Source organism: Diadema antillarum, unplaced genomic scaffold (genome assembly GCF_040938485.1).
Source record: "Diadema antillarum isolate AM-2024a unplaced genomic scaffold, OU_Dant_1.0 seq00001010_RagTag, whole genome shotgun sequence".
Lineage (NCBI taxonomy): Eukaryota > Metazoa > Echinodermata > Echinoidea > Diadematoida > Diadematidae > Diadema > Diadema antillarum.
Window position 1 is genome coordinate 795,404 of NW_027271846.1, and position 26,022 is coordinate 821,425.

Consider the following 26,022-nt stretch of genomic DNA (forward strand, 5'->3'; position numbering starts at 1 on the left):
AGATGAATTTTGCTGGTTTTTAATTCTGCAGAATTAGAATGAAGAGTAGTGTTACATACAACAAGCAAAGAGTTCATGTGTTTTTACTTTTTGCATTTTTTAGTCTCATGTTGCATGAAATGTGCTATGGCTGTACAATTTCCACACTATGAAACTTTCCATTTTTTGCAGTGCATACTGTACCTGCAAAGCATACTTGAGCGTATTTTTTATTGATGCTTGTACTATGTGTGTGAGTGTATGGATTGGCAGTTTCTTAACCCGCTGGGTACTAATTTTGCTACAACATGCATTCCCCATATACACCTGCCAGAGTATACTCAGACTAGTCTTCAACGGGTTAATTAGCTGATACCTATGAATATAATTGTACATTGTGCAGATGAAAGTTTGCTGTGTTTTAAGACATGGACTCAATAGGCGTTTTCACATCAGCCCGATAAAAATCCAAGCTCGAGATATTTTTCGCAGAAAATAGTCAGCAAAATAGTGTGCTATTTCGAAACATTGGGCTGATGTGAAAACGACTAATGTATACTATGTGAGTCTGCTTGTGTGTTTTATAGTCTGTGTCATATTTCTTCTCTGCATGCCACCACTGCTGTGTGTGGAATACAGTTGTAGGTGAGTTCACATCAGGTGTAGATAACATACTAACAACTATTACTAACACTATCTCTTGTTTTTCCCCCTTTGTTTGGATTTTCATTCTGTCTCCATCGGAAGGGTAACTCTCGTGTACCCCATTCACACACGAAAATTATCCACGGGACTGTCCTCCAACTAAATGGCCAGATCGATGGCAGTGTCCATGTTCAAGCACTTTAACGACTACAAGGCAAGAGTGTGAATCTTCTATGTAGCACAGTGATGCGTCCCCATGCCCACCACACTGCATGAATCAATGGTGTGTTCATACCTGTACTTTCCATTGCGTTTCATTGTCTCATATTTTCTCTGTCACAGCAAAAGCTCTGTGCTCTGACATCATGGCATCTTAAGATTGAAATTTTCAGATGTGAACAATGACAATGCTACATGTATTTTATATCAATGTCCTGATGTAATTTTGTAATTTTACTACATGTATGCCTTCATTTTATTTTGTGTGTGTATGTGTGTGCAAGAGAATAGTGAATAATTCAGTTACAAAATATAAGTTTTGCATATGATGGAGTAATATATGATTAATATCTCTTGCATTTTTGTTTACAGTCATAAAATGTATGATAGCAATCAGTTAAAATAAAACAAACGTGACAATAGATATAATCAAACAATATCAATTAGGAAACATTCTTTGATTAAGGTTTTTGTCTCAATCAATCAGTGCCACAGTATACATACAACGTACAACTGTCTGTTGGCTGAACTACACACTGTAATCCTGTGCTCCTACAGTGTACATATGTATATCAGATGATTTATTTACAAGTGTTATGTTGTACAGTGTATGTATTAATTGGGAAAGATTCTTTCGCGTGACCTTGTGTGTGCCAGTCATGCAAATGCTAACTTACTACCAAATGGGCAAACAGTGGTGGAACAGCGTGTACTTGCTTAACTGTTATTTAATTTATCTTGAAATATCATCTTTGATACACTTTTATATTTGTGTACAGGTATGTGCATGCGCAACTTGTTGAATCAAATTACTCGATTGTCTCTTGTGCCATGTTGCATGATCTAAAAGAGTTGTCATTCTGCTCATAATAGATTGTTCAATACCTAAAAGAAAAAAAGAAAGTCTGTATCTTCATTTTTTTTCATTCAGTGTACACTTGTTGTGGTCCTCCTTTGTCTACCATTTTCTTAATTGCTCTATCTGCTGGTTGTATACTGTGAGCTACATTTGTTGAGACTCATCTGCACTGTGTTGTAGCGAGACACCACGAACAAGACCTCAACTGCAATCATTTATTCCCCCTTCAAAGCTACCATGTGCCATTGTGATGAATGATCATACATCAAACATGTCTGTGTGTGTGTGTGCGTGTGTGTGTGTGTGTGTGCGTGTGTGTGTTTGTTTGTGTGTTTGTTTGTGTGTTCTTCATGTCAAGCTATCAGTCAATAAGTTTGTGAATCAAAATGCTCAACATCTATTTTTGAAGTTGAAATAAACTAGTGTTGATTTGACATATAATGTAGGTGAAAAAAAATGATGGAACAAATTCATGTCAGGCATCACAAGTTGATTATAACTCTAATTCTCTCCATTTCATTTGACCTGAAACAAGAAAGTAATAGAATAGTTCAATACAAGTCTAAGCACCACGAACCACAATTGTTTTGAGCAATTTATCAACACCTGAAAAGCAAACTCACAAACATGTTTCAGACTTGTTTTGCCAGAATCTTCCCCTGTGAACTTTAAAATTGTCATAAAATTATGATGGACATAATTTCAGACATCAAAAGCTTCTGAAGTCTTTGTATTTGACCGTGGACTTTGTAAAGAAAGAGACAATAGTATAGGTCATTTTATGATTCATTCTAAACAAATGCATACATTTCTCATGAGAAAGGGTCAGCAGGTCATTGAAATATACCTTAAGATAACATTTCTTCCTAGACATAGAATACATGTGTGTCATAAGTTCACACCATCAAATGCCCACAAACGCAGTACAGTTAGATGTGGAATATTTCACACTGAGATGAAACAAGTCTGAAAATAAACATGTGCCAATATTTGGTTACGCTTTGTTTTATTCATGTGGATTTATATATCATTACCACTAAGATGAAGCTGGACAGTGAAATCAAAGTAATGGAAAATCTTCTTGCGAGAATGAGCACTAAAGATTAATTACATGCAAACATCACCTTTCTGGCTTTTAAAGGTCAAGAAACCTTTCTCTCTCCCTCAGTCCTTAGTCCTACTTTGACCTTAGAAAGAAAAAAAAAAAGTTGTCATGCCGTCTTGCCCTTTTCGTGGTTGTTAATGTATTCTTATTCGTGGGATGTTGCCAAACATTTTTTAATGTCTCTATACATTTCATGTTCAGCGTGTGCTTCGCATGTTGTGCTGCAGAAAGACTCTGCAAAAACTTAGTAAGCCCGCGAGCTTTGGATGACATTTCACGAGCAGACTCCCTGGTGTCATATCTCCTTGTTTTGCTGTCCCAAGTCGGGCCAACGGGACACCCTTTTAGTGGCCGACTCACACGCTGCCCTTCGCTATTTTGTCCAGCAATCAGGACACCACCTGCGCAGTATTAGAATCGACTACCCTGGCCCCCTGCTAAAGTGATGTTGATGTTTATTGCTTATGGCTGGTCATTCCCTTCATCACTCTAAAGTTCAGAAATATATCAGGAAGCGAGATGCAAATGTTAGAAAATTCAGACATGTTGGGAAAAAAAAGAGTCACAAATGGGCAAGGAAGGAAAATATCAACATTTGATACACACACTGTGACTGGTGGAAGTATAGTAAGGAGGTGTATGGAGTCACAACTGTTTTATTTCCTTTGAAACCATGTTCGAAGCTGACACTCAAAAATATTTGAAGTAGATGTAGGAAGACAGTTGATTTGTTTTTTATTGCATAATGACTAACCACTTTCTACGGAAGATATGTCTTTATGATGGTACGTACGTATGTAGCTCCTTTTCGCCTTCCCTACTTATGAAAGATGGGCATTGTGCAATGGTAAAGACATGGGGATGCATGTATAGAAATAGCATAAAAAATGATGAAATTAAAATAAAAATCACTCAACTGTGCATGCCTGGGCACTAATCTGACATATTAATATGTGAAGAACTATATTTGAGGATTGTACCATTACATCAATTTTATTTGTCAGAACTATAGTGACAAAGAGATAAAAGTGTCTTTCCAGGAAAGTAGAGTTTCAAATACTTTCACGTGAAACACCTCTGATATATACTTATGCACATATTTCTGGACAGGATTGACTTTTGTTTTATATGTTTTATCATCTGGTGAAATCTCATGTCACTTGATTAATAAACAAGCAAAATATCCCAGACATTATGTGAAGAGCTCAAAATGAGTCTTCAGATTTCTCAGAAAGCTGGCGGCTTCAAACTTGGGTCATCAAAGGCACACATGCACCTGTGAAATTCTTTTGTGTGTGCATGGAAAACTGAAAGCTCTTTAAATAATTAAAGCCAGTTGGAACTCCAGCCCTTGAACCTCCTTAGGGGATGCAATAAATTTGATAACAAACATTGCCACTCTTAAGAAATAGACCATAATACTAATATTGTTAAAACAACAACAACAACAACAGAGAGCAAACATGAAATTGTCCTTTTCCTGTTACTGTATTCTTGAATATCCATTTTTTTGTACAGTAGAGCAAAACAGAGAGCAAAATTGAAATTGTTCTTTTTATGTTTTCTTGTATCCACGTTCTTGTATTGCTGCAATGTCAATATAACCTTCCACCCAAACAATGCAATTACATACTGTCTCATTTGCTTCCTTCTGCACAATATTCTTTGCTATTACTTTTCCACGTGGAGAGCTGATGAAAAGACACTTTTGATATGCACAATCTGTGTCTTATGCAGTACAACAGCTCTGACCGATTGATCATCTCAATGCTTGCTCATATTTTTCTTGTAGAAGAAAATTATACATCAAAAGTAGAAAAGTGATATCACAGGTGTTGCTGTACTGTAATACCTTGACATGTGTGTATGTACATGTATATATACACGATGCATATTCAGTTGTATTACATTTTTTTTTCCTAAGTTGTGATTTATGTGAAAACAGAAATTAATTGCATGATAAGCTGTTTTATTATTTCACCTGTGCCAGTGGCGAAATCTAATCAAATGTGACAATGTGGTAAAGAGAAGGAAAAGAGAATGTGTTAAAACAATGTAAATAATCTTTGTTTATGTGTCAAAGCACATAATTGACAAATGACTGCAAATCCAGCATGCCCACAATGTTTGTCGATAGTGTACCATTGTGTGTGCAGTCGAGAGCAAGGTTTTGATGTTTATTTCATTATGCTGTTTGTGTGTATGTATGTGGGTGTTTGTGTGTATGTGTGTGGGTGTGTGGGTGTGTGCACATTTGTTTCTAAGTATTCTATTATTGACTTAGGTATATTCTGTAGCAGACACTATCCAGAATATTTATACGGCAATTCACAACATTGACTACTAAAACTAAGTATCAATGATTATGCTAGATGAAAGACAAAAAAAAAGTATAAATAAAAAAATCATGGTGAAAATGATACAGGGACTAGTCCAGTAAAAAGTACTTTGGAAAAAAAAATCACCCACAGGGAAGGTGAAATGTTTGACCCATAAAACAATTCAGGCAATTTGCTTCACCAGCCGAAGGGAGTGCTGTAGCTTATTTGATGTGAAATTTGCATCTGCCGATTTAATGTTATTGCTCTTTGGAGGATTTTGGAAATGGGGTTAATGTCTTTTTCGCATTAGGATACCCTTGAATCATTGTCTAGCTGCTGTGTTTTATCTGACAGACTCGGGGCTACATGAAGTCTCTACATCATGGTACGATAATGATGTTGTATACACTGCAGTAAAACCTGTTTTGTGACCACCTGTAATAGTGGCCAAAAATTTGAAATACATGATGTATACAGCCGATATATGTAGAAAGATAGATAGACATAGTACATAGTAATATCAGGTGGTGACACATCTAAAAATGATAAAGAAATAGACAAGTAGAGAGAATCAGGAAGAGAGAGAGAGAGAGAGAGATGGAGAGAGGGAGAGAAAATAAGAAAGAGGGAGAGAGAAAATAGGAAGGAAAGAAAGAGAAAATAGGAAGGAAAGAAAAAAAAATGGAAAAGAGAGAGAAAATAGCAAAGAGAAAATATACATACGGGAGAGAGAATATGAAAGAGAGAACATACATAGGGGAGAGAGAATATATGAAAGAGAATATACAAAGGGGAGAGAGAATATATGAAAGAGAATATACAAAGGGGAGAGAGAATATATGAAAGAAAGAATAAACATATGGGAGAGAAGAGAGGAAATTGGAAAGAAAAAAGGAAACTGAGAAAGAGTTAATGGAGGATTGGGGAAGAAAATGGAAAAAAAATGGGAGAGAAAATGAGGAAAAGAGAGAAAAAATGGGAGGGAAAGAAAATGAGAAGAGGGAGAGAGAAAGAGAGAGGGAGAGGGAAATTTGACAATCCTGATTTAGTACACAATACAGTAATCCATCTGCTTATCTCACTGGATTAGTATTTCCATGGAAATGAGATCAGAGTGCAATTTGTAATGGTATATACACCTGCAGATGTGGGTCCATTTTCGATGGCATTTGTAATGAGAGGAATTCACAACGAGATAGATGGATAGACCTATTAGTACTTTCACTTAAATGTATACTGCATGGTGGTTGTATTTATTTACTAGCAAAAGTGTAATGACAAATCTTTTTTGTTGTTGCTTTTTTGTGAATTCTAATTTTTGCTAGAGAAGGGATGTTGGAAATCCCTGCACAAAGTATATCTTGTATAACTAGTCATTTTTTTTTAAAATGAGGTTTCAAAATGTGTGTTTATTTGCTAATAAATTTGCCAGAAGATGTGGTTTCTGTGAGAAACTTTGAAAAGACACAAAAGAGAAAATTTGAAATGAACCTTATAGGCCAATCTTAACTTATAATACACACACACACTCAAAAAAGAAGAAGAAGAAAGAAATCTAAACACAATAAGGGTAAGATTTACATGCTCCTTTTTAGCTAGGCAAGATATAACTTGACTGAATGGAATGCCTTCATCTAATTGTCATTTCCATTCTTGGCTAATCAGAATCCATACCAATCTATGACCTTCTTCCCTCTCGCTAGATGGCAGCTAGTGTTGCTCCATAATGAGTGAGAGTATGAAATCAAGAAACATTTGCATTTTGCGGCTTGCAGCATACTTGCATAGATGTACGAGTTGTATTATTCTGTGTATGAAGGCAAAGCAGTGGGTACGTGCACATTATGCATGAGACATCACAGACCCGAGTCTGAGCATTCCCCCAACACTGGGCTATTTTCGAGCATGATGAACAGAATTTAGCATCTTATGTCTGAGCATTCTCCAAGCACTGGAATATTTTCGAGCATGATGTACAGAATTGAGCATCTTATGTTATTGGCGGTAGCAATTCCCTGTCTGTGGGCTCGGTGTCCACATATTAATGCCGATTGTGCTAAATTTAATTCTTGTTAGCATTAATGAGAAAGTAGTCAGTGTGCCAGAAGTTATCATGGCATGGGGATTGATGTTCGTTTATATCTGTCCAGAATGATTCCGGATTGGTAGCATCTGTTCTAATGCAGGATGTTGTTGATGTTTTTTTTCTTTCTTTTTCTCTCTGACGAAGGAAAAGGAATGAGTGATGCGGGTAAGGAAGAAGAAGGGAAAGATGAGAAGTCTGTGGGTCGAACATAGATGGGTTGCAAGTCTTTTAACCAACGGGCATCTGGCTGTATTGACGCACTGTGTGGGCGTATTCAGGGCCAGTATGTGTGCACACTGCTTAAAGGGGGGAACCTGGATATCCTATACGGCTCACAAATAAACATTAACTGGTATTGACATGCATTGCAACCCTGCACTGTTCTTATTGCATTGAATCAGATTAACTGCAGCAGAGTGAATTACATGTAGGTCTGATGTTGTCCCATGGCTCTTTCCTGATGAACTCCTGTAAATATCGAGAGGTTGAATCCACTGCAGTAATGAATAGTGCCTAATATGTCATTTATGGGTTTATGCTTAAGAGCAGTCACACTTTTTTTTCTTTTTTTTAAACCATTCGTTAATAGTTTTTTTTTTTAATGTAAAATAAGTACTTTTGCATATAAGAGCCCTAGTTTGGTCATGAGCCATAGATTATTTTGGTCACAGAGTAGTCAGCAGCCTCTAAATTTGTACATGAATATCTGGTCCATAAATTGGCAACAAAGTTTAATCCAAGTTCGTGTTTTTGTCTCAAGCATGCAAATTTTCAAAGTTCCATTTAATCCTCCATATGTGGATACCAAAATGAGATTCAGAGTTGCCAATTTAATGAGCCATGGATTATTTCAGAGTAGTCTGTAGCCTCTAAATTGCTATGTGTATATCTGATCCTTAGATTGGCAACATACTTTAATTTCACTTCATATTTCTGTCTCAAGCATGCAAAGTTTCAAAGTTTTATTTAATCCTCCGGTTGTAGTTACCCGGAGTGACATTCAGAGTTGCCAATTTGATGAGAAAAAGATAACAACTTCTGAAGAAAATTATACCCAGAAACTGATAGGTTTAAATTGAGTACAAGCCTTATGCCCTGCCCTCTGTGTATTGTATGTAATGTATAATGCAAGTTTTATTTACTAGGTGAGGTACTGTACACTAGGGCACAATCTCATGATTTTTATCAGTATGGTGGAAACTTTAAAAAAAATACCATGAACTACCGTACCAGAAATTCCTGTTTTGCCATTTAAGGCATTGGTGCCATTTCAAGAAAGTCTAAACCTTGAGCAGATCGATGACAAAGCATCTGCGTGCAAACCCTGTGGGAGCTCCAGCATTCGGTAGAGATTTCTCATATGAGATGTGTAGTTTTGTCCTGTAGGATATTTTTCATTATCAGACCTGGCACTTGTGACAGCAAGGGAAATTTTCTTTCAAATGTTTTAGAGAGTCTCTTTCAAATTTTAGTACGATAACATCGATAGAAGAAGAATGACTATTTCAATTTTGAAGTTAAATGCAGCATTCTGTATAAAGCATATAACTCTTCAGGGGATTGATAGTCCCACGCATGCATATTGAGTGTGGTGCAAGTTCTAATTGATCAGGCCTTACAAAGAACCACACGTTGCCTTGCATGCTGATTGTGATTTAATATTAGTTATTCAAGTATGGCAGAAAGGTGGTATGTGTAGTTTTGGTTTGGTCATAATAACAGATGATTCTACCAGCATACCGACACTAAAGCTTTAAGTCATTTGGTGCAAAACCAAATCACCCAGTGTTCATTCAAATTCAGTTGAATTTATACTTGCACTACAAACAAAATGCATGCATTGGACTATGTATCACCTGGAGCATTGTACAATGTATGCTTCATGTAAAACACTGCATTTAAAAAACTAAAATACATTGTAGTTGTTCTTTTTCTTTCAATGCCGTTGTATTTACACTTGAAAGTTGTCTTTCCCTTGCTGTTGTAAGTCCTGGGTCTTAGAGAAAATGATTCCGCGAGACACAGAATGCACATTTTGTACAAAAGATATCCACCAAATGCAGGAGCTCCCATTTTTGTAACACGCAGATGCCTTGTCGCCTGCTTGCAAATAGACTTTTTCTAGAGGCCATCAGCCCCACCCCCATGTTGGTACAGAGCCACAACGTGAGCATCTTTTGTACATTTGCATGTCATCAGTTTAACTTATAAATAATAAATGTTTGCAGGTGAGAATTAATTTGAACCACCCATTTTCCCATGATAAATGTGTTCCATTTGAAAGGCAAATTCTGCAGACTAGTTAATTTTTGTCAAACAAGCCATCGCAGAATTTATATTCTGGACCTCAGTGCACAGGGTATATAATATTCGTGAATGATTACCTCATTAAAGTCAGTTACATTTTCTTATTCTACTCCTTTGTCTTTCTTTTCATGTTCTTTTCTTTTAATTATTACTTATGATTGCAATTATCACAGAGCTACCAAGTCTCACGCGTCTCACGCATTCTGCGTGAGACTCAAGCATTTAGGGGCCATCTCACGATCTCACGCATGGCACCCATTTTTCTCACGCATCGTGCGAAGTCTGCAACTTGGGCCTATGATAATGAGCATAGCTCAAAAGATTAAAGTGATAGTTGCAAATGAAGGTATATTTCCCTTTTGTCTTTCAAAATAAGTAAGAAATAGTCACGTAAGTATGCACCTGATCGCACCATTATGAGCTAAAGATTGAAAAAGCTCCCTACCGTGGGAGGCCACAGGGGGGAAAAACCCCTCCCACACCGTCGCTCGCGCGCACATTCGCATGCCAAGATGCCGAGTCAAGAAAATCTCACTCATAAAATTGTTTTGAACTTGGCATCCCTGTTATCATTACATTAGAATTCTCCAGTGCTGCCACAGTAGGATGTTGGTGATAATGATCATGATCACTGCTAACAAGTGTTATTATTTTGTGAGACACAGTTTTCTCTTTTTAACTTCTACTACTACCAGTGCTCTGGAACTACAGGAAACTTATTCATGAAGAGACAATTACAGGACGTATTAGTGCCCCATCTATATTGTTACAACTTGCATACTTGTATTTGCATGTAATATCAGAACTGGTTGTGTCAGGATTATGTTGAAAATGCTATAAAACGTACTGTAGCTTCCATCTTAGATTCTCCTCTTTCTAGGTTCTTTTGTTGCCAACCAACCTTGCTTTTAAAGGGGAAATCCAGTCCAAATATAAGTTAGTCTGATAAAAAAGAGTAAAATCTTATGAGTTCAACAGTAAAAATTTGTCTGAAATCAGATGAAAAATTAGGAAGTTGTGACATTTTGAAGTTTTGCTAATTTCTGCAAAACAGTTCATGTATAGTGGTTATGAATATGCAAATGAGTGAGCTAACCATGGCATAACCTCATAATTTTCCAATGATCATGTACAAAAAAATGATGAAAATTCAATATTTCTGTCATTGAAGTCTGAAAGATGATGCTATTCCTGGTTGAGTAATTAACTTCAGATGATTAGATAAATGAGGATATGAGCCTCGGGCATAATTGCATTTGAGTAAAAAACTGGAAATTTCAACATTTTATGTACAAACTATATGGTAAGTTGTGAGGGAATAACGTGTTCACTTTGCCATGTGCATATTCATATTGACCGTTCAAGAACTGTTTCCAGAAAAAAATTGTGAAACTTCAAAATGTCATAACTTCCTTATTTTTCATCCTATTTTGATCAAACTAATACTGTTGAACTCATAACATTTTACTCTTTCTTATCAGACGACTTATATTTGGTCTGGATTTCCCCTTTAAGGATTACATACACATGGTGTTACCACAAACCTCTCTTCCTCATATTCATCACCATGCAAACTTTCACACAACTCAAAGTGCTAATCATTTGTCAATTACACACTTAAAAATTGCATCATCATTTTGTTGGGTTTAACTCTTCAGGTATCTGAGGAATATCTGTTATTTACCTGATGATAATGCTGACATTCACAGAATCAAATTCTGCAAATAACTGATACCCATCGAATAAACCAAAATTTAACTTAGTATACCTTGTACAGTCTTACATTCATTTTATGTTTTCTAAGATAGCATTAGTATAAGAGTTAATATGTAATGTCTTTGAGGCATAAGTGGACTTTAGAGACTAAGCTGCGTCTACTAAAAGGCTATTTAAAGGTTATCCAATCTATACCAGATGTACATTCTGCTACGGGAGGGATAAAAAGAAGACTGCACAAGCAGACTACCTCATTTCCAAAACACAAGGACGGCCTGGATACTATATGTTTGAATCAAACGAAAATAAACAGGACATTAGGTTAGAGCTTCTTAATGAGGACTGCTTGAGAGGGGAAAAAAAAATGTTTTACTCTGATTAGGCGAAGGTTAATGCATTTTGGCGCAAGCTTGCACAGTCGTTAACGATTTCTTCTCCATTATGAATGCTGTAATCGCTGCTGTCGCAAACCTTTTTTTTTTCCTGTTTGTGGCTTTCAGCAACCCTCCCTACATCTTTATGGTGAGATTATTTATGATGTCGTTACCGGCAGGAGAGACTGCAATAACGCGTAAATCACGTCAGCGTGGTTGTTTCGTTTGGTGGCTGGAATTGTTGCTCCCCTCAAATTGTGCACGACATTGGTAGCTGTCTGCGGCTCCGTGGGCAAATTTATTCATCACGGGTTTGGACGTCGGAACGCTTCAAGATGCTTTCAGTCTTCAAAAAACAAACTTTCCTTGATTTGTTTGCAATAAAAAAGCAATAAGCAATCCAGGGGCCCGTTGCATAAAACGTTTAACCTGAGAAAGACCCTGGTAAGAACTAAAAATTCAGGTTAGTATGATGCTGCCATTGACTTTAACAGATGAAAAGTTCTGTTGAAGATCAATGTGAGTTTTTCTCAGGAAAAAAAGTGTTATGTATCACGCCCCAGGAGTAGTACATCAGCGAATTTATTTGTCATGGGCCTGGGAAACAAAAGTTGGAGATGTTATGCTTTTTGTCATGAAAAAGAAAAACAAACTCTCCTTGATCCGTTTGCAATACAAAGCAATAAGCAATCCATAATTGAGCATCAGCAAGGATGTGCATGTCTTGGATGTTAATTTATATGATATTCTTATGATAGTCACACCATGGAAAGACATTTCTGGTATACTTACCATGCTAGCATCCCTTCCTCCATACAATTGTAGCTGTAAGCCTTGACTGAGGTTTACAGCTTCTCATTTTCTTTTTCTTTATTTTCTTGTCCTTAAAACCTAAAAGTGCCTTGGGCATCTCTTTGATGGATAGTTGTGTTATAGTGTTTGTAAGCATGCACTATTATTGTTGTTATTATTATTATTATTATTGTTGTTGTTATAATTATTGTTATTATTATTATTATTATTATTATTATTATTATTATCATTATTATCATCATCATCATTACAGTTCTTTCCATGTGGGTTGATCAAGGTATCACTTCTCACCTATTGTATAATACAGGAACTTGATGTCTGTGCAGTCTATTGGCATTGCAGCCTACTGCAAGGAAAGGGTTAAAATGACACCACACACAAGTGTTAATTGTAGGGTTTAGATGAGGTGTATCTCCAGTCGATGGAGATGGAAGCTATTGGTTTGAGGAATACTGTATAGTGTATGTGTCTGTGTTGAGTTCCCAAAATTTTTATGCATGAGATTTTCATGACTCTGCGTCCTTGGCGCGGGCGCATGTACGCGAGTGAGGGAGCGAAGCGACCGAGCGGCGGTATCAGGAGCACGGTACGGAGCTTTTTCAATTTGTAGCTCTTAATGGTGCGATCTGGTGCATACTTAAAAGTGACTATTTTTTACTTATTTTGAAAGACAAAAGGGATACATACCTTCAGTTGCAACTATCAAGTTAATCCTTTGACCTATGCTCCCGATGTATGAGAAAAATGGATGCCATGCGTGAGATCTTGAGACGGACCCTAAATGCGTGGGTCTCACGCAGAATGTGTGAGACTTGGTAGCTGTGTATAGATGGAGTTTGATATGTGTATATATGCTTGTGTTTGTGTGTGTGTGTGTGTGTGTGTGTGTGTGTGTGTGTAACTATCAATATATTTGTGTATCAAGTTGTGTGTGTGGGTATTTGTAGGTCGAGGGTGGCATGATGTTTCTTTGGTTAGGGAATAGAGTTAAGTTTAAGATTAGTACGAGGGAGCTGGAAGATAAAGCAGGAGCGGATCTAGGAATTCCGGGCGCCATTACAAAATTAAAGGGGGGCGCACGGCACCCATTTTCTTCTTTTTATTTCTTTTGTTTAAAAAAAAGACAATAAAGGGGAGCGTGTGCCCGGTGCGCCCCCCCCCCCCCCCCCCCCTGGATCTGCCACTGATAAAGGAGGATGCAGGAGGAAGGGGAGGAGGATGAGGAAAAAGGTTTAAAGGAAGAGAGAGGAATTAGTAATTTATAGGGAAGGGAGAAAAGTTTGTTTGATTTTACTGATATTGATTCCTATATTTTTCATTTTTTTTTCCAAAAAAGGAATATTTTATTTCAGTCAAATGTGTATCATATGATATCATAAGGGGTAGTTATATTTGTTATATAAGATTTCTTTCATGTCTGTTTATTATATTCTTTGACATGATATATGTTGTGTTTTGTATGTTATTCTTTTTTAATTTAATCATTAAAGTAGAATATACACTAGTGGGTGAAATAGAAATTTAAAATGAAAGATACGGGGAAAAATGTATATTGAAGATCAGCACAAATGCATGTGGATCTCGATAATTTTGCATCATAGCAGATATGATATAATTATACAGGATAATCTTTCTTGTGTTTGTAATGTGTCTGCGATAGTAATTCCTTGCAGAATTTGACGATTTTGCAGAACTGGCATACCGTCTGCGCAAAGTGTGATATTGAACTGTGTGCCCTTTTCATTCTTAATACCAGTGTTGATGACAGTGCATTAACAAAATGAGTCTACCAGTTGAATCCATGTATAGTAACCCTTGTAGAGGGGAAGATCAAGAAATGTACAGCTATTGATAGATATGAGAGAGAGAGAGAGAGAGTGAGGAAGAGGAGGAGGAGGAGAAAAGGAGGAGAGAGAGAGATCAGAAGAAACAGACAGACAGACAGACAGACTGACGTAGGTACAGAGCAGGAAATACAGTACACTATAAAGTAGAAGAGGTGGAATGGAATGATTTCCAGTCTTGCGAGTCCAGAAACAGCTGAGATAAAGGTCATCTAATGCAGATGTGAATTCCTTTTCCATGTACAGTACCTCCCCCTCCCCCCCCCCCCCCATATAGTGCTCTTCTATAAAAAGACAGACACACAGACATACATACACACACAGCCATGTTGGCAGCACTTGAATTTTTTTTTTTTTTGAGGTGGCAGGCACATAAAATGTGGCACCAATGGCTCTTTACCTACTGTAATTAGGTGAAAAGATATGTTTGTTGCCGATGCGTTATACAGCAGACTCTGGGCAGTATATTCCCCCTGGCTTTGTCTGTGACGAGTGGCCGTGAGTCGATATTGAGTAGGGGATGCATTTATTATTGCTGCCATTGCAAAGGAAGCCTACATGTATTTTTAAGCACGGAAGTCGTACGTGTAGTATATAATGAGACATGTCTCAGGATTATTTGGTTTGAAGGGTGTGCTCCAGTTTCGCTGTTACATATAAGCGTATGCCCTATATTTTACATGTTTCTTTTTTTGTGTGTGTCTTTGACAAGTTGAGACAGAACGGGATTGAATTAGACAGAGCTGAGCCAAATGATCTTCACTGTCTGGAATGAGGACATTTTGTGGGATAGAAATGCTAATCAGTTTCTGCACAGTCTAGACTCTGATTGTTCCTTGATTCCTTGGCTAATAATAAAGCCATTTAAGTTTACATACTAGTACTGCAGACATTTTTTTCTTTTTTCTTTACCCTTCGTATTTCTTTTTTTTTTTGTCCATGTGGCCAGTTATTGTCCATTATGCCCATGCATTTTGTAAGTGTTTAGGGGTAATATATGCAGAGCTACCACACTTTCCCAATTGATAGGAGGCTTTCTGAAAACATCTATGCCTCTTGTTGTCTAGATAAGGGATTATCTAAATCTCCCTGTCTTGGGAAAAAGTACTGCCCATCAAAATGCATGTAAAATGTACTCGAATATCTCCTTAATGGCACTACATAATGTGATTATGATGCGTGAATGCTGACAGCCCTGATGTATGACATGTAATACAAATCTACTTTAAATTGGATGTCTCATTATGAAGCTGATTAAATGACTTGTCAATGACATATAAAGATTAAGTTCTATTTTTTTAGGGGGGGGGGGGGATAAGTGCCATAGTGCTAGATACTTTAGTATGTGAATCTACTAGAGTGGACATAATGAACATATATTGGTACTTTTCCCCTGCACAAATTTTCTAACTCCAGGAAGGCTGATGTTTCTCAAGTTGTGCACATGTTTTACACATGTGTGAATTCATTCCATTTTGAGCTTGTTGCAAATTCTTGAGGATGTTGCATAGTATGTTGTTGGCTTTTGAGGATGGTGCAGAAGAGTTGAGCATGTTGCAGTGACGTACTCAAACCCCTTGTGGACCACCCTGTGTTTAATAGAAAGTGGGTGAAACTTTACCATTTTGTGACTTTCTTATCTCAAGTCTGATTGTGATGAAACTTATAGATGTTATTTTAGATTAATAACTCGTTCCAAACCACCACGTTCCCAGTAGGATTGATTAATGCAAGCAAACTGGCATGGACACTCAGAAAAGCTAGCTACCAGTTACCTGCTTCTTGCAGTAGTTGGACAATGACCCATGTGCTATTAGCGTAGAGATGTACATTGTAGCATTCTCTTTTCCCCCCTTTTTCCCCCCTTGGGATGTGGGCTGGCTGCATTCTTTCTGACCTCCAATTATCACCCGGTCAGTGTTGCAAAGAGATGGCCATGGTGGCTGGAGCGTGTCAACGTGGCTGGAAGCTTTCATTCTGCGTACATGTCCAATAAAACCTGGGGTGTAAATAGGGGAAAAGGGGGGGGGGGGGTGTCTTAGGAAAAAGGATAGTTTGTCTGCGACACCAGGGTGACAGCAATTAGCGAATGATTTGGGAGAAAGCCTTCATTGGCTGACGTAGCAATGACACCCCCCCCCCCCCCCTTCTCTGGAGGTGAGAAAAAATTACATTATGCTCGGAATGTGCAGAGGCGATGCCACTGAATGACATGAGCGCAAACAGTGTCAGTCGACCATTAATTGATGTCATAAATGATGCTGCCACCATTCAGTGTGATTTTTATGACCATGACGATAATGATGTTTCCATCCATTACACACTGGAACCAGATGTACCATGTTTAGCCTACAGGGACTTCTGTACTTCTGAGATTACCACAGCTTTCTGCAACAAAAATAATGAATGTAAATTACAATACAGATATTGGCTGCTGTTAGGGGCATTGTTATTACAGAGTTTTAAATTTGCGAAGCAGACGTTTGAGACGATGATTGCGTTGGATGTTCTTCTCTCTCCCTGCGTCGTGCTGAAAGGTAGCTTTAGATTGCGTGGAGATGCAACCTTTTAAAAAATAAAATGGCACTCCCATATGATCAGTGCATCAAGTACGTAGCTCTCTGCATCGTGAATTGAGCAGATAGAAAAATAGCCCAGAATGTGTAGTGAAAACTCAGATGATGCGAGATATAAGTAGATCACTTTTGATAAGCGATTTTGCACATGCTCAGAACAGTTTTTTTCCTCTGAATGTCCCCATCATGAAAATCTAAAGCTCCCTAATGTAATTGTTGTGAGGGAGCATGTAATCCATGTGAGTTTGATATGCTGAATAGAATTAGATGAAAGATTTTACATGGTTGATCGTGATTAGGCTAGTCAGTTTACACATTAAGTGCAGCCATGGTCTTTTGCATGGTGATGCAGTTGGACAAGAGTCACCTTTGGCGCTATATGGAAGCCAAAACATATATGTACACACTTCCGCATACAATGTACAAAAAGAGGTTATGGTACTGTGGGTCTGAAGGCACGTTTTGAGCTTATGCCCCCGATATCAACCAATCAGAATTGAAGATTCATCAAATGAGGTATATATGAAAAAATGTATAAAAATATGGGATGTCCTTTAACCCATTGAGGACAAGTTCCGAGTATACTCGGCCAGGTGTCTATGGGAAATGCGTGTTGTCACAAAATCAGTCCGTCCTCAACAGGTTAAATGAAAAAAAAAAAAAAACCTTTAAGGAGACCATCATGTGATGTTGTGTTGCCTGTATACCATGCATTTATAGATCATATATAAAGTTATAAACCTAAACCCCATTTAGAGTCCCCTGTCTGGGAGAGCCTCTGGAGGACATGCCGGATGAAAACGAACATTTCTTTTTGATAGTAACTCAGCACGGGTTGAGAGAGAACCCCATTTAGAGTTCCCTGGTCATCTAGCATGAGGTTGGCATATGTTTCTATGGAAACCAGTGAGTGCGCGTTTCTCCTCGAGAGACAAAAGAGGAAGGAAGGCATGCAGTTTCTTGTGTACACATCTTAACCGGTTGAGGACGGGCTGATTTTGTTGCAACACACATTTCCCATAGACACTTGCCCGAGTATACTTTGGACTTGTCCTCAACGGGTTAATAGGAGCTTTAGATTTTTGCGATTGGGATGTTGAGAGGGGAAAAAACCTACTGTAAAAGTGGTTTCTTTCGCGTACAGAAACTTTTGCAGTTTCCATCGGTGCCAACTTTTTCGCGTGTGTTTAAATTCGCGGTCGGGAATGATAGCATTGTAACAACCGACGAGTTCAAAACATTTTCGCGTGATATTAAATTCGCGGTTCAACCTCAAAGTGCGAAAAGCGCGAAAATAAAACCACTGCAAAAGAAACCACTTTTACAGTATTCTGAGCATGTGCAGAATCACGTATCAAAGTCAATCTATTTATAGCTTGCGTGCCTGAGTTTTTACTAAGCGTTATTGGCTATTTTGGCTACGTAGGGAGCTACTTCATGCAACGATCATAATACAATGGGGGCACTATTTTGTTTTTGATAAGTTGCGTCTCAGTGCAATCTAAAGCTTCTTTTCAACATGACGCAGGGAAGAGGAGAACGTCCAGCTCAAGCGCCGTCTCAAACATCCGCGCCGCAAATTTTAAAGCTCCCTTTTATTGACAGAGGACCTACAAGTGTAAATCTAGTCCACTCAGGTATAACAATGTGCCTCGCAATCCAAAAGGAATGGGGGCCATTGTGGTGAAACAAAAGGGATGGAGGCACTTTAATAGGTCATTTGTATTCAGTGACAGTTGGTTTCCAGACATCTTTGCCAATCAGCGAAGAGAATACTCCGGAGTGTTTGCCAGTTAGCGAACTGAGCACATTATGGAATAGTGTGCCATATTTTACCAGACTTTTATTCTTTTCGATGAAGAATATTTTGTTTCTGCTTAAACCTGTTACCCAGTAACTGTCCTTTTGTCTCAGCTCTGGCCATCTTGACATTTTGTTGTCAGTAGTCATTATGTTCATACCTCAGAGTTAAACATTAAAAAACTGAAGAAAATAAAAGAAACAGTCCAAATACTCCAAAAGACATCGTTAAAAGAAAATAATCTGATGGCATATGTATGTTTTGCAAGATACTTGGTAAGATTACAGCAAACATTATAAGATGATGAAATGTATATCGGTGAGATATGGGAACTTTTTTACCTCTTTATTACTTCCATTTCCATGTTTATTTGAAATGAGAGACCAAATGTGAATATCCATTGGGATGAGTTAAACATTATGAGCAAATCAGTATTATTTCTTCATTCTCGTATATTGTAAGCTATCTCTTATTATTCAACATCATAGGAAAAACAGAGAAAAAATTTCAAGTTCATAATATGCCATTTGCCAAGAATCCAGGCCAGTTCTAAAAGGTGATCATCATTTTCTAATGCTGCATAAAATCTATGTACAATCTGAAGATAATCATATTTTGCGCGATGACGGCGGTGACATTTGTGGCTTGCACTTTGATGTATCATCGTCTAGGCTCGGTCTGACAGGCAGTGACAGCTATCTACGGTTTGATCACTTTCTTCATTGTCAGCCCTCGGGGGTATTCGGCTGTTGATTTACATCTCACGTTACCCGCGAAAAACGCGATGTGAGGGGCGGGCAGGGTGGGTGTCTGCGCAGAATTTTTACCATTTTTAATGCCCCACATTGCATCCATTTCCTTTTAAAAGTTGTGCAATCAGGAGCACATCTGCCCACATATCTCTTTGGTTTTGTAGTTGCTCCATCTCCCTAATCATTGTGTCTGTGCTGCCTGTATCATATGTATGTATGCATACCCTATTCAGGTCCTGTGTGTGTGTGTGTGTGTGTGTGTGTGTGTGTGGGGGGGGGGTTATGACCTTGAATTATTCTCACTTTTCTTTCTCCCTCCCCTCTCAGCAGATATCAACTAGCATTTTGATTCTAGATGTTTCTGCATTAGGTTTTTGTTCCTTTTCTTTTTCTAATTTCTTGCCAATTTCTCTGACCGCATTGGTTTTTTTCTGTCCATCCCACCTGTCTGCTGCCCTCAATGTTGTATAATCCATAGTGTTTTTTCCCTCTCCATTGTCCTTGTGTCTCATACATTGTATGTACTGATCAGAAATGAATGCTATGTCAGTCACAATTTCTTGAGTTGCAGAAGGAGGGGTTTAGAAATTTTGTCACGCATTGACACGTCTGTGAGTGTGATGGTGCTGCACTGCAGAATGGAATGTGATTCTCCCGAACATTTTGAGGTGCATTCTTAACCCGTTGAGGATGAGTCCCGAGTATGCTCGGGCAAGTGTCTATGAGAAATGCGTGTTGTAGCAAAATCAGCCTGTCCTCAATGGGTTAACCCATTGAAGATGGACTGATTTTGCTGTGACATACATTTCCCATAGACACCTGCTCAAGTATATGCGGGACTCATCTTCAAACAGGTTAATAGGTCTGTTGAATACATCTAGATAGTTATTCAAGGTGTTTCAATTATTACTAGAATAATGTCTGTCACTTTAATCTTACCAGGGAATGGTTGGCCCCATGTTTGATAGCACTTTCTTTTTTATTGGGCTATCATTTAGAATTAGCAGCATCAGAATTTTGTAATTCTTGTTAAAGAGCACCTACTGCCTTCACAAGTAGATGATGGTAATACACCAGATTACAACATAGCTTTGCTTTTAATACTGCTGCTGTGTTTATGCTGTTTTTTTCCTTCGTCAGTGTTTCTTTCGAATATCAACTTCCTAAAAGCAATCTCCTTGGAATATTTATTTGATTTACATCTACAATGTGTACCTATTTTCATATTTTTGTTTTCTTACAGTAGATGTGTTCTTCCCAAAACTTAAATCAGTGTATTATGCTGCATGATACATTACCCCTTAATGTAGCATTGTAAAAAAAAAAGAGTTTATGCACATTTAAGCCTCAGTAACCATGGTGATAATGCTGTCTAGTCAGAGCCCATCACTTGATGAACTGAGCTGTGCTAGTCAACAGAGACGTTGTGGCGAGAGAGGCCCCCACTGAGCAATTTAAGGCAGGCAAGGGAGGGCTTCATGCGTGGCTGCGAGTCAATCGGCAGGTCCGCCTATACTCCCCACTGTCTCGCGGGACTCATCTCTGGTTAATTTCTTATGCAAGCCAAACTGCAGCTTAGGTTTCTACCCTCACCACTGCATATATCCAGCATTGGTTTTGACCCCAACCCATCTCCCTCCCCCCCCCTTTCTCAAATGGAGGCATCTTTTTACAATAGTGGGAGCTGCTGTTACGTGGTCAGTGTCATCTACAAACTCTACGTGCCAAATGCCGGCGAGTCGTGGATGATGAAAAAAGCTAATAGTTCACTTGCAAGAAAGTGATTAATGTGGTTGGTGTCTAGCACATTTGATCATTACTGAACCAGTCTAGTAACGCTTCTGATCAGCTATTGCACTCAGCAAGCACACCCCTCTGGAAGCATGATGGAGACTAGTCCAAATTCTATTAGTGCTGCTTGAAAGTCTGTTATTTCTCAGTTATGTATGGCAGAATGAAATATTCATAGACTTGATGGAGTAGTTGAATATGGAGTGTCATACAAGGTTGCCTTCTGTTCTTCTCTCTCTCTCTCTCTCTCTCTCTTCTTTCGCTTTGTCTCTCCTTTTTCTCCATCTCTTTCCCTTCCTCCCTCTCCCTCTATTATAGCTTGCTCTTCATACCAAGAAGCCCTCTTCTACATGTACAAGTACAGTGTACATACTGCCTTTCATGTGTACACATCCACATTATAATGTCATCTGCCAAGTTTAGCCCATTGTCCTTGCTGTGAACCAGAGGAAGGGGGAAAAAAGATAGAAGAAGGGAGTACCATAAAAAAGAAGACAAAAAGAATGCCTCTTGAAGGTGATGCATTAATAGTACCAGCTGCACTTGCACTGTATCCCGGTTGGGAGTCCAAACATTGTTTGCCTTTTGTATCTATACCAAGACAGAAATAGATATAAGGAGAGATAGAGGGAAAGATATAAATATATACATGTATATATATATATATATATATATATATATATATATATATATATATATTTTAGATTCTTTCAGTGATATTATTTTTATTTTTTCTGATTTTGTGCAGATTTATAGAATCTAACATTTTATTAATCTAATCTTTCTGCAATTTGAAATATAAAGTCAAATTCAGATGTGTCAATGAAATATGATGAAAAGAAGCACTTTCTTCATTTAAAGTTATCCAAAACTAAATGAGTTTTAAATACTGTGTAAGCTGCTATTGTCGTGTACAGATATTTTTGCAAATTAGAAGGTGACAGACACGCACACACACAGTTTACGCACACGCATACACAAGTCACATAATACGCACTTACAAATCACACACAGCACATAACATGCAGCCCCCCTCCCACACACACACACACACATACGCATAACTTACTAGTCATACCTACCCCACCAAAGCATAACACCGGAGCAACCACCCCAACCACACAATTCACAGAGCATGGCCGGCGACAATTTGTGCAGCTACGTTTCATTTTGACATCACAAATTGTCGCCATCGAGGTCAAAAATTGGGAACTGAACAAGCATCACAAACTGTTTCCAGACAACAACTTGTGAGGGGGCAACAATTTATGCCGCCAACACCATCATAAATTGTCGGGGGGGGGGGGGGGGGGGGGCGACAATTTTTGACGGGGCAACAATTTATGTCGCAACACATGTGCTGACATTTAGGCAGATGGATGGCATATATGAATGTGGCTGAACAGGTGGTCTAGCATTTGTGTGTGTGCTAGGTTTTTTTTTCTTTTTTTTTTTGGGGGGGGGGGGGGGAATGGTGGAGGAGTATTATGCTTGCCATGTAGAAAACATTAATTGCATGCCAGAACTGTGACCCAAGCTGTAATGGACATCAGTTCAGACACCTCAGTGATGAAATAATATGATGCAAATTTCAGCTGTGTGGCCGCGACACAGTTAATATGTTGTACTACAGTGTACAGGGCTAGCTTGCGATATGAGAAGACTTTAAGCATGCTCTGCTATGATATGACGTTGTCACACTGGTCTTCTAAGTGTTATAACACTATATAGGGGTTTCCATATCCACTAAATATGAAACTATTGATTTATTTATGCTGTAGATCTTGTTGGATTTTGAAACATAAAAAAAAAATGTGTAATAGTCAGGGTTGTAAGGTAATGGAGATCTCCAATCTTGATTGCAATGGTGTCTTCAAAAGATGTTCTTGTTTTGTATTATGAGTGCAGAATCATTGAGAAGATTACATTTTCTCAATTTGATGGTGACCAATACCTCAACAGTTTTTAAGATGTTTTTAATCTATTTTTTTTTTTTTTGCATCCAATCTCTTCATACAATGATAATGATAAATTGTGGTTACCCAGCTGGGCGAGTGATCCATCATATCACTTGCTCACGATGTATAGTATGCTGTTCAAGTTTGTTACAGTTTTGATACTGAAACCTAAGCCATGCTTGTGTGTTCCAATTACATTTTGATTTGCTCAAAAATCTATACAGAGGAATAATTCACGGAACTCTGTGAGCAATATGCATGCCCACACAACTTGTAGAAAAGGTTTTTGACCAGCTCACGCTTTGCTACTGGCAAGGACAGCAATACTAATCCCCAAAGATATCTAATGTCAGAAAGAAAAAATAACTGCAGTGTTTTGATATGGAATGATTGTGTGTGTATGTGTGCGTGTGTGTGTGTGCTCATTTTGTTTTTCTACATCTAGTAGACAGAAACAGTCAACTGATCAGCTCAGTTGTATGTCCCTGGTACGATAGATTTTTAGTAGGAAAAAGTAATAATACTTTTTCCTAGGAAAAAGTACATGTAATAGTACATAGTACTATCTATGTTAGATATGAACGTAGCAAAGTGTGCCAATGAAAGCACAACATATTAACACATTAATGTAGGACTGTGCACTTGCGTAGTTTCAATATTATACCTGTACACCATCTACATCCATCTTTCCTATTCCCCTCTCTTTCTTGCCATGCGTATATAGTTTTATTAAAGGACACGTTCACCTTCATTGACATGTGGGTTGAGTGAACGCAGCAATATTAGTAGAACCATCAGTGAGAGTTTGAGGAAAATAGGACAATCCGTTCAAAAGTTATGAATTTTTCAGTTTCTGCTCACTCAAGGCTGGATGAAAAGACTACTATAGCTGTGATGTCACATGTGTACAACGATATAAAGAAAGAATAAAGAAAAAATCAACATATTTTCACTTTTCTCGCATAACAAAAATACACCTGACTTCTCTCTTTCAGAAGGCAAAGGAATGATATTACCCCTAACAAATGTCAGTAACAAGCCGAAGAAATGTGCACTTTATTCAAAAAGTGAAGTTTGTGAAATTCTCCTTTTATTTTCTTTATATCGTTGTATGCACATGACATCATACACTGTAGTAGTCTTCTCATCCAGTAGTGCCTCCGCAGATACTTTAAAAATTAATAACTTCTGAATGGATTGTCCAATTTTCCCCTAAACTTTCACTGATGTGTTCTACTAATATTATTGCATTCACTCAATCCACATATATATGAGTGGACTTGTCCTTTAATGTTACCATAGATTTTCTTTTTGATTTGTCCAGCAGATTACTATTTTTGTCACCATTTTATGATACATTGCCAGCTGAGAGCCAGAAGGGCGCTTTTGCATTCTGAGATTTTGAGCATGAATAGAAATGAAACAATCAATTTTTATAAAATAAATGGTTTACTTAATCAAAAGTGAGTAGATTTTTGAAGCACTGTCCAGATATTACCAGGTAAAAATTGTGCCCGTGTAATTAGATTTTTACTGAAAATGAAAATACTTCAAAATTGACACCATAATGCACATTTGTAGAGGAAATCAAGATCTACAAAGTGATACCAATAAATAAATACCCCCCCCCCATTTGTGATACTTAGTAGTGCCCTTTTAGTTCTCAGCCGATGATATTGCAGTGTTCTCAACTATTTTTATTGTTTTACTTTTAGGAACATCTGCATTAGTTTAGGTGATAGGACTGATAAGAATACTTGTGCATATATATGAATCTTGGCTGATGGATGGTGCTGCTTGTGATATGCTGCAGAATATAGAGATCGAATTCAGGTATATCAGCATCATTACACATCATTAAATGGATATATCACTCCAGAGTCATACATTCAAGCTGTGCTGTTGTCAACCAATTAAGTATATTATGGTGAAGATGGTTATCTTGGATGTTGGATTTCTTTCTTTCTTTCTTTTTTGAAGAAGGTTTTTTGTTGTTGTTGTCGGGGGGGGGGGGGGGGGGGGGGGTTAGAATTGCTCCCCAAATTTATGGAAGGCATGGTATTTCATGTAATTCTGTCTTTGTAATGCTCAGTTTCCCCAGAAATTGATGATGATGATAAAAATGATAGTAGACATCACCATAATAATCATTGTGACTACAATGATATCAGTTACATTGATCATAGTGACGATGATGACAATAATGCCAATTATACAACACCTAAAGAGAATGTAGCCATCTGATTGGTTGATTGCCCATCACGTGACTTTTAGTCAAAAGTTCCATTGCACGCTGTGGCTGTCAGTTGTGTAATTTTGTTTGAGCAAAAAATGGATAGTGCATGACTGTCACCCATTTGCATTGACTCCGTGTTAAACTCCGGTTGACCTGAAGTTTTTGTTCCATCGCACGGCTCTGATGTCACAATAAACAAACTTTTGCCGCGCGCACTCAGCAATTACAAGCTCGTGCTTTTGTCACTCATTTTTGTCAACAACTTCAACAGATGGGCTTCGCGTGTACCGGTGTACGTACGTACATGGTGACTGGGACTGTGTGGCTACTCATTTGTCCTTCATGGAAAATGGTTGCCATTTCTGTGCTAAATTCAAGAATCTGTGTAGACCATATCCGTTGACTTTCAAGGTGTTGTATAAAACAAATTGTGTATGGTGGAGTAGAATAGAGCGCCTCTATCTTTCACCTCGTGCCAAAGCCCCCGTTCCACTATCACGATTTGGATCCCAATCTGTCCCGATCTAGCAGATCGGGAGAGAGCGGCAAAAGCGTACGGGGATTGGAAGCATCGTAGCAGCAGCATGTGGAGGTCGGGGTTGGAGCGGGCATTTTTTCAGATCGGAAGAAATTTGAACCG

At 38.1% G+C, this 26,022-nt stretch overlaps 1 protein-coding gene across 1 annotated transcript in view; it reads left to right on the forward strand.

Annotated features, from left to right (window-relative positions):
- LOC139742629 (endothelin-converting enzyme homolog) overlaps nucleotides 1-26,022 on the forward strand; it is a 162,977-nt gene that overhangs the window by 27,769 nt on the left and 109,186 nt on the right. The window contains exon 2 of the mRNA XM_071653154.1: nucleotides 727-907. Coding sequence (XP_071509255.1) covers nucleotides 881-907 — 27 coding nt within the window. The 5' untranslated portion in view covers nucleotides 727-880. The remainder of the gene's footprint in view (nucleotides 1-726; nucleotides 908-26,022) is intronic.